Source organism: Sciurus carolinensis, chromosome 4 (assembly GCF_902686445.1).
Source record: "Sciurus carolinensis chromosome 4, mSciCar1.2, whole genome shotgun sequence".
Lineage (NCBI taxonomy): Eukaryota > Metazoa > Chordata > Mammalia > Rodentia > Sciuridae > Sciurus > Sciurus carolinensis.
The window spans coordinates 14,099,867-14,113,922 of record NC_062216.1 but is presented as its reverse complement, the minus strand read 5'-3'; the positions used below and the strand labels follow the sequence as shown (position 1 = coordinate 14,113,922).

General features: G+C 44.4%; 1 protein-coding gene across 6 annotated transcripts in view; it reads right to left on the bottom strand.

Annotated features, from left to right (window-relative positions):
• The window catches only part of Entpd4 (ectonucleoside triphosphate diphosphohydrolase 4), a 28,379-nt gene extending 20,852 nt beyond the window's left edge, over positions 1-7,527 (bottom strand). For 3 of the 6 annotated variants that reach the window (XM_047548612.1, XM_047548618.1, XM_047548616.1), the window contains exons 1-2: positions 7,390-7,527; positions 543-643 (exon numbers count right to left, since the gene is read on the bottom strand). In XM_047548612.1, the coding sequence (XP_047404568.1) occupies positions 543-550 (8 nt within the window). In that variant the 5' untranslated portion in view covers positions 551-643; positions 7,390-7,527. Of the gene's footprint in view, positions 1-542; positions 2,670-2,720; positions 2,766-7,389 lie in introns of those variants that run through there. The other 3 variants (XM_047548614.1, XM_047548615.1, XM_047548613.1) reach the window with 3 other exon arrangements.
• Between the last annotated feature and the right edge of the window lie 6,529 nt (positions 7,528-14,056).

Genomic DNA, 14,056 nt, shown 5'->3' with positions numbered 1-14,056 from the left:
TCAAATGGTGGTTCCATTTCAAGTTTTCTCAGCAATCTGAGAACATTTTTATTAATAGGAAATGTCTTAGTTTATATGAGGAAGGAGAGGCTCTTCTATGGGAACTATTAGTCTTCAAAAAAATCTCACTACCTTTAGAATGAGTTTTATTATATTTAATTTCTACACTGTTCACTTTGAAGAGTGCTTATGGACCCATCTTCCTCGCTGAAGCAGGAGGCAGCATGCTAAGTCAATGTCATTTCCACTTGTAGTTTCTTGTCTCCATGAGGATCTGGGCCACTCTATGGCATCTACTTCCTCCTCTGCACTTCAGAGGCTAATGCTAAGCTTAACATAACGCCATGTAGGCCCTGGTTGCAGTCTAAGCTAACTCCACAGAACCCACCAGGCACTACCACTTTACTTTGCCCACTGGGCCCTAGAAGAATAAAGGTGTCAAACTCTGAACATGCTTCTCTTGGGTAGACTTTTTCTCCTTCTTGGTTCTCTAGCACCCAAATCTCGGTTTCATGGCAGGCGGCAACTAGCCCATCACTCACCTCCCCATGCCGAAAGGCCAGCAAGGAGGCAACGCTGTGGGAGTCGGCACTGCTCACACACACACAGACAGTGCTGGGGTCCTCGCGGAGTTAGCGCCCTTCTGTTCCAGAAATGAGAAAAAGGCGGTGCCATCAAAGGAAGCGTCTATGCTCTCCATTAAGTGCACACTTCAATCCACCCAACAGAATCTGATCCGTGACCCTGATGCTGAGTGGTTGGAAGTGTTTATTTTGAGCAACATACTTCTAATTTCATGCTGTTGGGGATGTAGGACTAAATCAAGAGGCAATAACAGTCTTGGCACTAGGGAGTCCTAAGGATCTCTGGGACCACAAAATATTGGGTTATCAAATAGATCTTAAAGCCTTGTTGTAGAGAATGTAGGGGGAATTTGGGGAGGTAGGAGGTAGGCAGAATGATGAGTGAATGGGATTGGAAATAACCTTTCATTTTCCAGACATCTACTGCACTTCCCTTTCATTACAAAGTGCCGCACAGCTGCTCTTCCACACTTGGTTCTCAGACCCTTGCACACTCTCGCTCCTCCTCCAGCCCCCACACTACACAAAGAGGCCAGCGGCTTCCAGCCAGGTCCTCCTACCAGGCTGCTGAAGCCAGCGGGTGTTTCCAAGTCTTTCTTTTCTTGATCTGGGGCACTGGTTTACCCCTTCAGGTCTCCCAAGACTTCAATCTTCTCTAGTCTGCTTTGAAGCTCTTGAATCCTGCTCCGGACCCTCCTGAATCTCCTGGTGCTCTGCCACTCCTGTCTGCCCTGGCCCTCTCCAGGTTCTGTCCGTTCCCTTCTAACTTATCACTGTTCCTGATCAGCCTCAATACGCGGCACTTATCTGATAACACGACGCTTTCTCCACCGGCTCTTCTGAGCTACAACATACACCTGCAACACCAAGACGCCACCACCGAAGCTGCACAGACCGTGAAGCATTTCTGTAACTGAACTTCTAAACTGCCATCCCCACCCTGTCCTCCCCTGCAGAGCTCATCTCAAGTCCCCCAACCTCCCCAAATCAAGAAAAGAGAGTGGTGCCTGACCTGGCCTCCACTTCAACTTCAGATCCAATTTCCTGTGGATTCCTTCCACTTTTCTAAAACCTCTTCCTTTTCTTGGTCACTTCCCCAAGGCTAGGTTCCGGTTTCAGGTGCTCTCTCCTCTCCCTCTGCCTCCCTGGGAGACTTGCCATGTCTCCCCCACGCCCTCAGGCACAGATTCTTCCTCTGCGGTGCTCACCACTCACTCCTCCACTCAGAGCCTGATCTCATTACACCTGTACTCAAAATCCTCCTGTGGCCCCCTTAAAGTCAAAGGCCTTCCTCTGACCTCCGGAGTCCTCCACAGGCTCTGGCCCCCTGCTCTGCTCTCCCCTTTCCACTGCCTTCCAGCCACGTTGTGTCCCTGAGGGGCTTCCAAATGCTAGGCGCTCTCTGGCCTCTGACCTGGCTGCTCCCTCTGGTTGGCTCACTTTCCAACCCCTTCAGGTCTTACTCCAGTGCGGTCTTCTCAGGAAGCAGTGATGGCGCCCATCCAGTTCCCACCCACCTCCTTTCCAGTTTGTCTCCTTAGCATTTACTTCATTAAAGTGCCTACACAGCTGCTTATTATGTGCCAGCCCCTGCTCCAAATGCTTTGCAAATACTGAGTCCTCCTAATAGCATAGTAGGCAGCTTAATGGTGACATTTTAAAGGCAAGAAAGAAAGGCTCAGTATCTTGCCTACGGTGAGTAAAATGTGGAACTGGGATTCCAGTGTGGGGCCCACTCTTATCCTGTCCTGTGTGTGTGTGTGTGTGTGCATTTCTCTTGTTCATGTGTCTTCCCCTCCAGAATGAGTGCTCTCTGGGTGGGGGGTGGCGAAGATTTAGGTCGGCTTGGTTGCTGAGTTGCCACCATCACAGACCCTAGGAAAGGGCTGGTAAGATGTCAAGTTTCAGGGTTCTGGGACTCAACAAGGCCCAACACTTCTACACGAGCATGATCTTTCCAAACACAGAGGAACTCCCCACCCCAATTCTTCTCTTTCACTGGGGAAAAAAGTCCTAACTCCTTAGGATTTAAAAAAGGCTCCTCAAGACCTAGTCCTGAGAGGCTCAATATGGTAGCCACCTGCCATTTGTGGCTATTTAAAATAACTAAACTAAAATAAAAATTAAGTTCCTCACCAGGCCTGGTGGCACATGCCTGTAATCCCAATAGCTCCGGAGGCTGAGGCAGGAGGATCACGAGTTCAAAGCCAGCATCAGCAAAAGTGAGGTGCTAAGCAGCTCAGTGAGACCCTGTCTCTAAATAAAATACAAAATAGGGCTGAGGATGTGGCTCAGTGGTTGAGTGCCCCTGAGTTCAATCCCTGGTACCCCCACCACCAAAAAAATTAAGTTCCTTACTTGCAATATCCTCATTTCAAGAACTCAACTGTCACATGCAACGTCCACATTAGCCAATGCAGATGTCAAACTCTGACACCATCACAGAAAGTTCTCTGCACAGTACCAAGCAAATCCCAGTCTGTCCTAGTCACAATGTCCCAAACCATCAATGAAAAAGAAGGTCCGCAATATGATTTTCAGACTTCTGTATGCTTTAAGAAAAATTCCTTCCCAAATACACATGGTTTGGGAAAGTACTATAACACTCCTAACAAAAGTAAAACATCCTTTGCTTAGAAAACATTCTTATAAAGTAATAAGAGAAACAATGGAACAGAAAAATGGGTAACTGGATATTAACAAGATAGGAAATACAAATTGCTAAAAAATCTAACTTCATCAGCATTCAGGAAACAGGACAAAAACAACTTGACAGCTATCAGATTGGCAGAGATTTAAGTCTGATCAGACTTTGGTAAGGGGGCGAGCAGGCTTCAAGTACTGCTGATGAGACTCTAAATAGGTTCTAACCTTTTGGGGGCATTTCAATAACATACTGAACATTTTAAAAGTGCTCACCCTCAGGCTGGGGTTGTGACTCAGGGGTACAGCACTTGCCTAGCACGTGTGAGGCCGTGGGTTCAATTCTCAGCACCACATAAAGATAAGTAAATTAAGGTATGGTGCTCATCTACAACTACAAAAAAATTTTTTTTTTAAAGTGCTCACCCTCTGTTCTACCTCTAACACTTCCAGAAATTCACCTTTAGGAAATTATAGGAGTAATTAATTAAAATATGTACAGGATGTTCACAGTGTTATGTATAAGAGCAAATTACTATTACTAATGTCCATTACTGAGGTGGGTAAAATTAAACACTGCTTATTTATGCAACTGAACAAAATTTGACTATTACAGGTGATGATCCAGCTCTCTATGTATTGACACAGGATGATGCCACCATACATTAAATGAAAACGTTGTATCATGCACTGAAGGAAAACAGAATGAAAGACACCAAAATTTTAAGTGTTTGCTTATTTCTGAGTAGTGAGATCATGTATCGTTATTATTTTCTATTATTTGTCTATATTTTTCAAAGTGAATATATTAATGCATCATCAGAACAAATAACTGCTTTCAACCAGTTACCTTTGACCGATGATATTGTCTGTTTCCAGCATCAAACCCTCTTTTGGCTATACGGAGAAAGCCTATTTTAAATACTCAAGACATAGTAATTCCAATCTGAACATTTTAAAGAATCAATGAGAGTATGTGACAGCTGAACGAAGAATCAAAGAAAAGAAAATTTTAGTAACACACTGTTAAAGGCAAACTGGTCCTAGGTGAAGAAAGGTCTTTAATGATTCAATGGACACTACTAGAAAGGTGAGAGGAGAACAAACCCAACTCTGGGGGCAATGAACCCAACTCCAAGTTTCAAGAAGTTTGCAGATTGGTATAAAGAAAATACTAATACTTGGGAAATTATCAAGAGAACTTGCTGTAGGTGCTCAGAGAAGAGCAAAGCAAGGCTACTGCCAACAGAAAGAAGTCCTGGAGATAGGAGACAGCCTTTGAATGGGGTGAGAATGGAGAATAATTTTCAAAGATGCACCCTAAAAAGAATGAAAGTTATGTGGCACTGTCTTAGAACGTTTTTTTTTTTTTTTTTTTTAAGATATGTGAGGGTTTTGACAAGAACAAATGATATTATTTTAAGTTTAGAAATGTGTGTTTAAATACAGAGGGAAAGGGCAGTGCATAAATTGCTGAAGCAATTACTTTTATTCAGGAGAAAACTATGGCCAATTATTGGCTAGCAGTCAACAATGCTGATATTAAAATGTAAACTCCAGTAATCCTTTAAGAATCTTGGCACCAGAGCTTAAGGAAGCAAACTCTTAGTATTACTGCAATGTTTTTAAAAGGCCTAACATGCATTAGATCCATCACCAGAGACACCCAAAGCCTGGTGATTCCAGTTGGTGGGGTCCTCCTTTGCTCGTCATCCTTTAGCAGAGTAAAGCCTATTTGGTCCTGGGTCAAAGTCTCTGTCAGTCTCTCTGTGACAGTTAAGAACAACAATATAAATCAACTGCAAAGGGAAAGGCTCCTCTGGTGATAGATGCAGGATACAGTCAAACAGGCACTATGGAACTCCTGAATCCAATGCAAACAAAGTAACAAACAGGTCCCACCTGGGAGAGGCAGGCCTTCCTGAGCTAGAAAAGGCAGGATGACATGTTTCAAAAAAAAGATCATTTGAATACCAAAGGATTGCAGGAGGACCTTGAACAATTGCAAATTCTTGGACAGAGTTTCTAAGAAACAACTCTTTTTCTTTTCTTTTTAAGCTGCAAAAAAGTGAAGGTGCCAGTTGGCACTGTGACTCCACTAGGGTAAAATATACACCAAAACAATTTGGATTACTCAGTTTCAAGAAAGCATGGTGGTGCACTTATGATCTATATTTCCTTCAATATTTATATAAATATTTTACTTTCATTTTTCAAAACCAAGTTCTCATAGCCTCTTATCTCTCACTGTTCACATATTAAGATTCTGGTTCCCATTTTAAATGCTTTTTTTCTGGTCACACTTTTCCTGCATCAGCTCTGTCGACTCTCAAATATGACTTTTCCTCAACATCCATGTTCCAAACTTACTGAAGCCCTGTCACCGCAAACTCCGTCAGTCCAGGCCTGTGGTTATAATCTTTTGATGCAAACAATACCACCTTCCGAATTCTCCAGGTGTAAGAGAGATATCACCACTGCCAGGGTCACCTGGTTCAGCTTCGATTCCTTCTTCTCTTGTGCCAAAATTCTATTCAAGACCTGTCAGTTCTTCCTCAGACATTCCATATATTAGGGATGACCAGAGCAGACATGGCTACCTCAAGACTATCTTGGAGGGTCACTTATGCCTTCACCATGAGCATCACTCTGTGATGTTTTATAAAACACTGCCTTCAAAATATGGCAGTTTGAGAACTTCCTGGAAACCTGTGGATCAACATTAACTTCTCTGTGTGGTACCCGAATTCCTCCATCCATCAACTGTTCCCACCTTATCTCACCAACCTGTTCTCTCCTCAGTACAGATAACATCTCTGCTCTGATGAAATGGTCTCTCCCACACAAGCTGTTCTGTGCCACCTCTGGCCTTTAATAATACCGCTTCCTCTAACAGTCTGCTCTCAATATTACACTCTCTCAAGGCCCACTGGGTAGTATTTTTCTTTGTCAAGATTTGTTTTACTTCCTAATGTTTTCCCAACTCTGAGTCTTCTCTTTCTTCATGTATAGTCTATGTTAAATAAACAGGCTCGATAAATATGTACAGAATATAAATTCTTAGGTCAACTCTCATTTTTCTCTCTTCTTCCTAGACTCTATTCTCAAGAGTAGACATCATACATTTCCTGTTAGGGTCAGAAAATTTTAAGTTATTGATTCAATATGTAACAAATACAAGTGACAAAACACTAAGGTAGAGATATAAACTACTTATACAAATTAATGCTCCCCTTTATAATTCTGTGAGCGTGTCAAACAGAATTAAATCGGATACAAACAGGTAACATCAAATGTCAGATAACATAAAGAAGATAAAATTCTTTTAGGCTTTCTCCAAGGTTAGACAATTAGGTATTTTCATCTTCAAAGCAGAACACAAGACTGCGATGTAAAATTAAGATGGGATTTGAGTCTCTAATCCAGGGTTTTTTAGTAACCTCTAGTTTACCTTCTAGCATGCAAAATTCCTGAATTGATAATCCACCTCTTTTGTTGCCTAGTGATAAAGGTTCTCTGAACATGCTCTGCTGCCCCTGTGGTTCAACTCACTGGGATCTGAGGACCCCTGGGGCACATCCTAGAGAACGTGAGAACTGTCCCTTTAGAGGGTGTCCACGCATTACTTAAGTGGAGAAACACTGTTGTGCATCATCACTTTATCACTCAACTAGCTCCATTATTCCAAGCAGAAATCTAACGTGAAACTTACTCAAAGTAGAGACAGGCAAAACTGAGGGTGTACACGTAAATGTCATGATTTTGAGCCTTCTGCCTGGCAGGCTCCGCTCACACTACGCGCTAGGGAGGGAAGACCCTGCGCGATCGCCGCACGACTGCGGGTTCGTGCTGCCGGGCAGGGAGCGCGCACCCGCCATCGGGGGTCGCAGGGCTCCCGGGGCGGGGGGCGAGCACCTGCTACCCGGGTTCGCAGGGCTGCCGGGCGCACCCGGATGTGGCCGCGCGCCCCGGGCAGGGGGACGGGCCGCGGCTGCCGGCGGGCAGCGGCGGAGGGCCGCACGCGTGGAGGGCTCCGCGGAGCGTCCAGCTCCTCCGGGCCCGCTCGCCGCCCCGCCGGCCCCCGCGCTCCAACCGTCCTCGCCGACACCCGTGGCTTCGGCCGCTCGCCCTCCCCTGGTCCGCGCCGGGAAGGTGGCCTCACCTGCTCGGCGGGCCCGGGCTCCCGGGAACGGGGGACCGCGAGCGAGCAGCATCACGGCCGGCGGACGAGGCGGCAGCACAGGTCCGCTTCCTGGAGGCTCCGCTCCTTTCCCGGAGCCTCGCCACGCGCGGCCCCGCCCCCACCCACGTCGGCGTCGCGTCCCGGCGCGTGTCCGGGGCACGCACGCCGGCGGCGGGAGCGCGCGCGCGGGTGTGGGCGGAGCCAGTGATGGGCACCGAGCGCTGCGTTGTCTTGCGCGTGCTCGCCGCGCTGCTCCGAGAAGTGGAGGCTCAAGCCCCGCGCCGAGGCGGAGGGGCGCGGGGTTTCCGCGGCGCTGGTCTGTGTGGTTGACAGCGAGCCGCGCTGTGCTGGTGAGACCGCGGTTTCTCGCTCCTTAGGGTTCCCAGGGGTTGTGGAAAATGACACTCGGAAACCTCGGAGCTGGGCATCGGCGGTGGCTGTAGCTCAGTGCTTGCCCAGCACGTGGGAGGCCTGGGCTCAGTCCACCGCACTAGCACCGCACCGAAAGAAGGAACCAAGCTTTGCAGCTCACCTCTGTGCAGTCTTTCAAGTTTGCGAGTAACTGTCGCTGTTTCCCAGATGGGAAAATAAAGGCCCACACTCGTGTAATTCTCTTTGAGGACGCCAATATTGCATTTACGAGAACCTATTCTAAGGGACACAAGCTACCCCATTCCCAGTCCCGCACCCCAACATACGCAATCGTTATAAGAAGAAATAATAGGATGAAGAGCACAGTTAGTTCAAGGTCCCTAAGTAGCTCAGCAATAAACTGCCTTGAAGTCCCGGAGATTTGTACTTGGCAGTTGGGAGAGACCATGAAAGTCAAAGTTAGACCAGAGGTAAGAAGTGACCTACTAGCCCAGACCCTTGAAAATGTTTTTGAAAGGTAAAAAGCTCAAGGAGCCTTTGTGTTATGGTTTAGATATGAAGTGGCCCCCCCAAAGCTCATGTGTGAGACAATACAAGAAAGTTTGGAAGTGAAATTATTGCGTTATGAGAGTTTTAACCAGGTCAGTGTATTAATCGCTGATGGGGATTAACTGGGTGGTAACTAGTCAGGTAAGGTACAACTGGAGAAGGAGGGTCGTTGGGGCATCCCTTTGGGGTATGTGTTTTGTCCCTGGTGAGCCAGATCATTCTTCTGCTTCTTTGTAGTCCTGTCCTGAGCTGCTTTACTTTTCTCCTTTCCGCATTGATGTTCTGCCACACCTTGGGCCCAAAGCAATGGAATTGGCTGAACTGAGAGCTCTGAAACTGTGAGCCCCAAGTAAACTTTTCTTCTGCTAATTGTTCTTACCGTAGGTCTTTGGGTCACAGCAGCAAAAAAGTTGACAAAAACATGCTGCTGCATTCCATTTATCAAGTAAAACATGCTCGGACAGGTCTGGTAGTTCTGCACATTTAGGTGGAATCCTTGGTCAGGCCTGCACCAACCAGTGTCACCTCCTCCTGGTATTATTGCACCTCTGTCCATGCAGGTAGGCTAGCAGTGACCCAGGAACCTTGTGTTTTAGAATTAAATAACAGTTGTCCCTGGGTATCAGTGAGGGATCAGTTCCAAGACTACCTCAGTTTATCAAAATTCATGAGATGCTCAACTGCTTATTTAAAATGGTGTACTATTTATTTGCATATAACCTACACATATCTTCCCTCTGGAATACTTCAGATCATCTCTTGATTACTTACAAAACCTAATAGAATGTAAGTGCTATGTAAGTAGTTGTTATACTTTATAATTTAGGGAATAATGACAAGAAGACAATCTGTTCACGTTCGGTACAGATACCATTTTTTAAAATGTATTTTCATTCTGAGGTTGGTTGAAACCACAGGTGTTAAACTCAGGGATATGGAGGGCCAACTGTATGACTTTCAAATATTGATCCACATTAGAATCTTGAAGCCCCAGAAGGTTAGAACCAAAGGGAAGCTATTTAGTCTCAGCCCTTCCTTTTACAATAAAGGAACCTAGAACTCAGAAAATTTGGGTGACAATACAAGGTCTCTGGGAGGCAGAGGGAGTAAACAGGCTCTGTTTCTGACTCCTACTTCAGTGCTTTTCTTTTTCCCCTGCCCCCCTCCGTTCTTTCTTCCTTTCTTTCTTTCCTTTCTCTCCTCTGTTGCTATCAAAAAAAAAAAAAAAAAAAAAAATCAGTCACAATAGAAAACACTATGACATACCCAAGGCCAGGACTGAGAAGCTGGAGTTGTTGACCACTGATGTTTACTATTGCGCCATGTGTGTTTTCTGGTAATCCATATGTAATAATTATCTGGTAAGAGCTAAGAAAGAAAAAAATAGGAAAAGGTGAAAACATTTAACATGGTGTATGAGTTTCCTAGAGCTGCCATAACTAATTCCCCTAAACTGGGTAGCTTAAAGCAACAGGAGTGTATTGTCTTCAGTTCTGGAAACTGGGAGTCTAAAACCAAGGTGTCAGCAGGGCTGTGCCCTCTTGAAAGAGTCTGGGAGAGAATCCTTTGCCTCTTTGTAGCTTCTGGGGTTGCCATCTCTGGGTTGTAGATATGTCACTTCAATTTCAACTTCTGTTGTCACATGTTATCTCTGTGTGTCCATGTCCAAATTGCCCTCTTCCTATAAAAATACAAGTCAGGGACTAGACCTCAGTCTAATCCAGTACAACCACATCATGCCTTGAGTACATCTGCAGAGACCCTGTTTTCAAGTCAGTTCCACTCATAGCGTCTGGCTGGACATGACCTTTGAGGGAGCACTGTTTAGCCCAGTACCTAAGAAGACCATTCTGATCTGGGTTGTCAGTGAAGTGTTCTTTGAGAAAGTGATCTTTGAGGTCACACGCACAGGATGGAGGGGGATTTACTATGAAAAGGATGAAGTCTGGCTATAAAAAGGAGTGGCACTGCAAGCAGTGGAAATAGCAAAGACTCTCAAGAGGCTTATTCTCACTCATTAACTAGAGAAATGACCCAGGGTAGCAAGAAATAACACAGTACTTTCTGTTTACCGGCCACAGTACCAAGAGTATTAAAAATCATTTTAAACAGAATGATAATGAAAATAAAGTGCATCACAACTTTGTGTAATTGAACAAAAGTAAGTTTATTTCAGTAAAGAAAAAATGTTTGAAATCAATTACTTAAGTTTACACTTTAAGAAGTTATAGTAAGAAAAGCAAGAAGATCAAACTGAATAGAAAGAAGAACACAAAAAATGTTAGATGACATTAACAAAATCACAAGTTATTTCTTTGAAAATATTAAATTAATTAACTCCTGGTAAGATTGATCAAGAAAAAAGAAAGAAAACAACTAATACCAAGCATCAAAGAGGAATATCTCTACACAGCTATAGAAATTGAAATAATAATAAGAAAACATGAAAAATTTATTCTAATCTCAATAATTTAGAAGAAATGGGAAAAAAATCCTTGATATCTTTCCAAAACTGGCACAAGAAAAAATAGAATATCTAATTAGCCCTATATCTTTAAGATCCACAAAAGAAAATTCCAGGATCAGATGATTTCATTAGTAAATTTTATCAATAATTTAAGGAAGAAATAATACTAATCTTACAGGAACTCTTTTGGAGAAACAGGAGGGAGCACTTCCTAACTCATAGTAGAATGTCAGTATACCAGTACCAAGAAATTAAAGGAAAAAAACCGTACAGCAATATCCCTTCTGAACACAGATGCAAAAATTCTACAAAAATATTGGCAAATCAAAACCAGCAATATCTGAAGAAGAGGACGATAGCACAACCAAGCAGGACTTTTTTCAAAGAATGCAAGGTTGGTTCAACATTAGAAAATCAAGCAGTTGATATAAAGGGAACGTTTACATGCTTTGTATCATCTCAGTTGACATAAAAAAATTGACAAAATTCAACACCCACTCATGATTTAAAAAATATATTTTGTCAACAAAATGGAGTAAATAAATAAAAGGAATCATCTTCCTCAGTTTGGGAGGTTATCTATAAAAGAACCATAGCCAATATGATTGTTAGATCAAATTACCTCTCATAAGTCTGGAATTTTAAAAGTATTAAATAAAATATTGAAAAAGGATGTGACACCTGGAACTGCAGAAGCCATTTTGCAACCATGAGGCAACAGTCATGCAGATAAGAAGCAAACAATAAATATGAGGGGATTGAAAATTTGTCTGCTGATTGAGTAACTTGCTCAGAGTCATAACTGAATGGGAATATGATTTAATGTGGAGAGCACCAAACTAGGAGGCAGGAAACCTGAATCCTCATCCCTGCTGTGCTACCAATTCACTGTGTTGCGGCAGCTCAGAAAACTGACCTTACCTCAGTGGTCCTCACTGGCCATATGACCTTCTCAAAAGGGGTTAGGGTGGAAGGAGGTTCCTAGGTGACCTTGAGATCCTCTCCAGTCCTAAAAATCATGATTTCTAAGCAGCAAGAGAGGACTGAAAACAAAATCTCTTTCTCTCTCCTTTTCCCCTCCCTGCTGTGGTCAGGGTATGACCTTCCTCTTATTTATGTGTTAAAGCTTAATGGCCAGTGTGACAGGATTGAGGTGGGTCTTTGGGAGGTGGTAAAGTCATAAGGGTCGAGCCCTCCTGAAGGGATTAGGGCCCTGGTCAAAGGACTGGAGAGAGTGGTTTTACTCTCTTCTGCTCTTCTGCAATTTGAGAATGCAGTGTTCAGTGCCAATTTTGTGCCTCTGTCCCTTCTGCCATGTAGGACACCTAGTGGCATCATCTCTGAGGAACAGGCCTTTACCAGACCCCAAAGCTGCTGGCACTGCCATCCTGGACTTCTCAGCTTTCAAAACTGAGAAATCACTTTCTGTTTTTTATACATTGCCCAGTCCATGGTATTTTGTTACAGCAGCACAACTGGACTAGAACACTCTCCTCCCCCTTCTCAGGAAATGACACATGGGACAGAAGAGTTCTTCCTTCTCTTCCTGAACTGCAGATTTCTTTAAACCAGCGCATGCAGGACCCTCGATGAATGGATTGGGGCAGATGAATAATCCAGTATTAAGAACCCAGACACAATTTCTTCTTAATTATCTTTCTGGGAAACACTCCAATACGAATTTCTTGGAATTCTGCTGGCTTTACTCTCCAAATATTATAACCCATCACTCCAGGGAGCCTAAATTGACTAACCTGTCCAGCCTAGCAGTGTGTGGTGTCAAGGGGAGGTAACTGTGAGGTGCTGGGTGTCTCAGAAACAAAGGAACCCTGTGGACCTGGGGAGGAACTCTGCCATTTGCTTTCCAGTGCATTCATGCACAGGCTAGTTTTGAGTGGCTTGGCTAATCATTCTACACATTTACACAGCATCTGTCTGCAAGAAGAGTATAGCCCTTTACAGACATGACCTCATTTATGAGCCTAGCATTCCTAAGGGAGCGATAGAGCCAAGAGAATTCTTATTTTATGGACTTCTGTTGTGGAGAGAAAGCACCTAAGAACCAGAAGGAGAAAGTGCTTTCTCAGAGCAACATCAGAAATGAGGGTTTCCTCCCATCTTTTCTCATCAAAGCACAGTGAGCAAGCACTGCCTGAATATAGTCAAGTGGGGCAAGGACCATTAAACACACGTGCAACTGGTAGTGGAGGTGGTGGCTTTGGCTGCTGCAGACTCATCTGTGACTTTGGTAACAGTAGTTCACATCCCCAAAGCAATATACCATCTCACATGCAGTCTGATGGGGATGGAAGTACAATGCTAACCTGACTAAGAAGCGTAATTTCACTCCCTCATCAGTAAAATTGTTCCTTGAGCCAAGGTCCTTCTGATCAGATGGAAGCCATATGCAATATCAGCTTCACTTGCTATGAAGATGACTTTGTATGCGTGTTTTTGTGTGTATGTGTGTGTGTATGTGTGTGTTTTTTGTATTGAGGACTGAACCCCAGGACACTTTACACAGAGCTGCACCCCCAGCCCTTTTTATTATGGATCTCCCTAAGTTGCTGAGCATCTTGTTAAGTTGCTGAACCTGGCCTCAAACTTGTGATCCTCCTGCCTCGACCTCCTGAGTTGTTCTGATTATAGGCCTGTACCAACATACCTGACTGACGTTTTGATTTTCATATAATTTTTGCTTCAGTTTTAAAACCATCCAGACTTAGGCAGGAAGAAGTGGGCTATTTGTTCCACCTTTCAAACCTCGACTCCTGCACATTCCCTCATGGCTTCAGATAAAGTTCTTCCCCCTTCCCCCTTATTAGTTCCTCCTCACCTTTATGTTGAAGTACACGTTCCTGGGCAAATGAGTTCTGGACGTCGATGGGGTGTTGCCATGTCATTGACAGGTTGGCCTCACACTCACCTCTTCAGCCTGACACCTCAAGGCCATAGCTACGCCACATTCAGCTTCTAAGTCTCATGTTCTCACACTTCCTGGTCTGTGGGCCCTGGGTTCCAACGTTCTTAGCTGCTTGCTTGCGTCCCAGTTGTGCCTAAGATCTTTTCATGCCTCTATGTCTTTCCGCATGTTTCCTTTGGAATCACTTTGCCACTCTTGACTTCCTAGAAGATGCCTACACGTCCTTTGATTTGCCCCTATGCCCCCAGAAGACGTGCCACCTTCGTGGTCCCTGAACTCGCCAGGTGAGGAAGTCTCTCTCCATCACTTGCAGCACCCTTGTTCTGAATGACTGC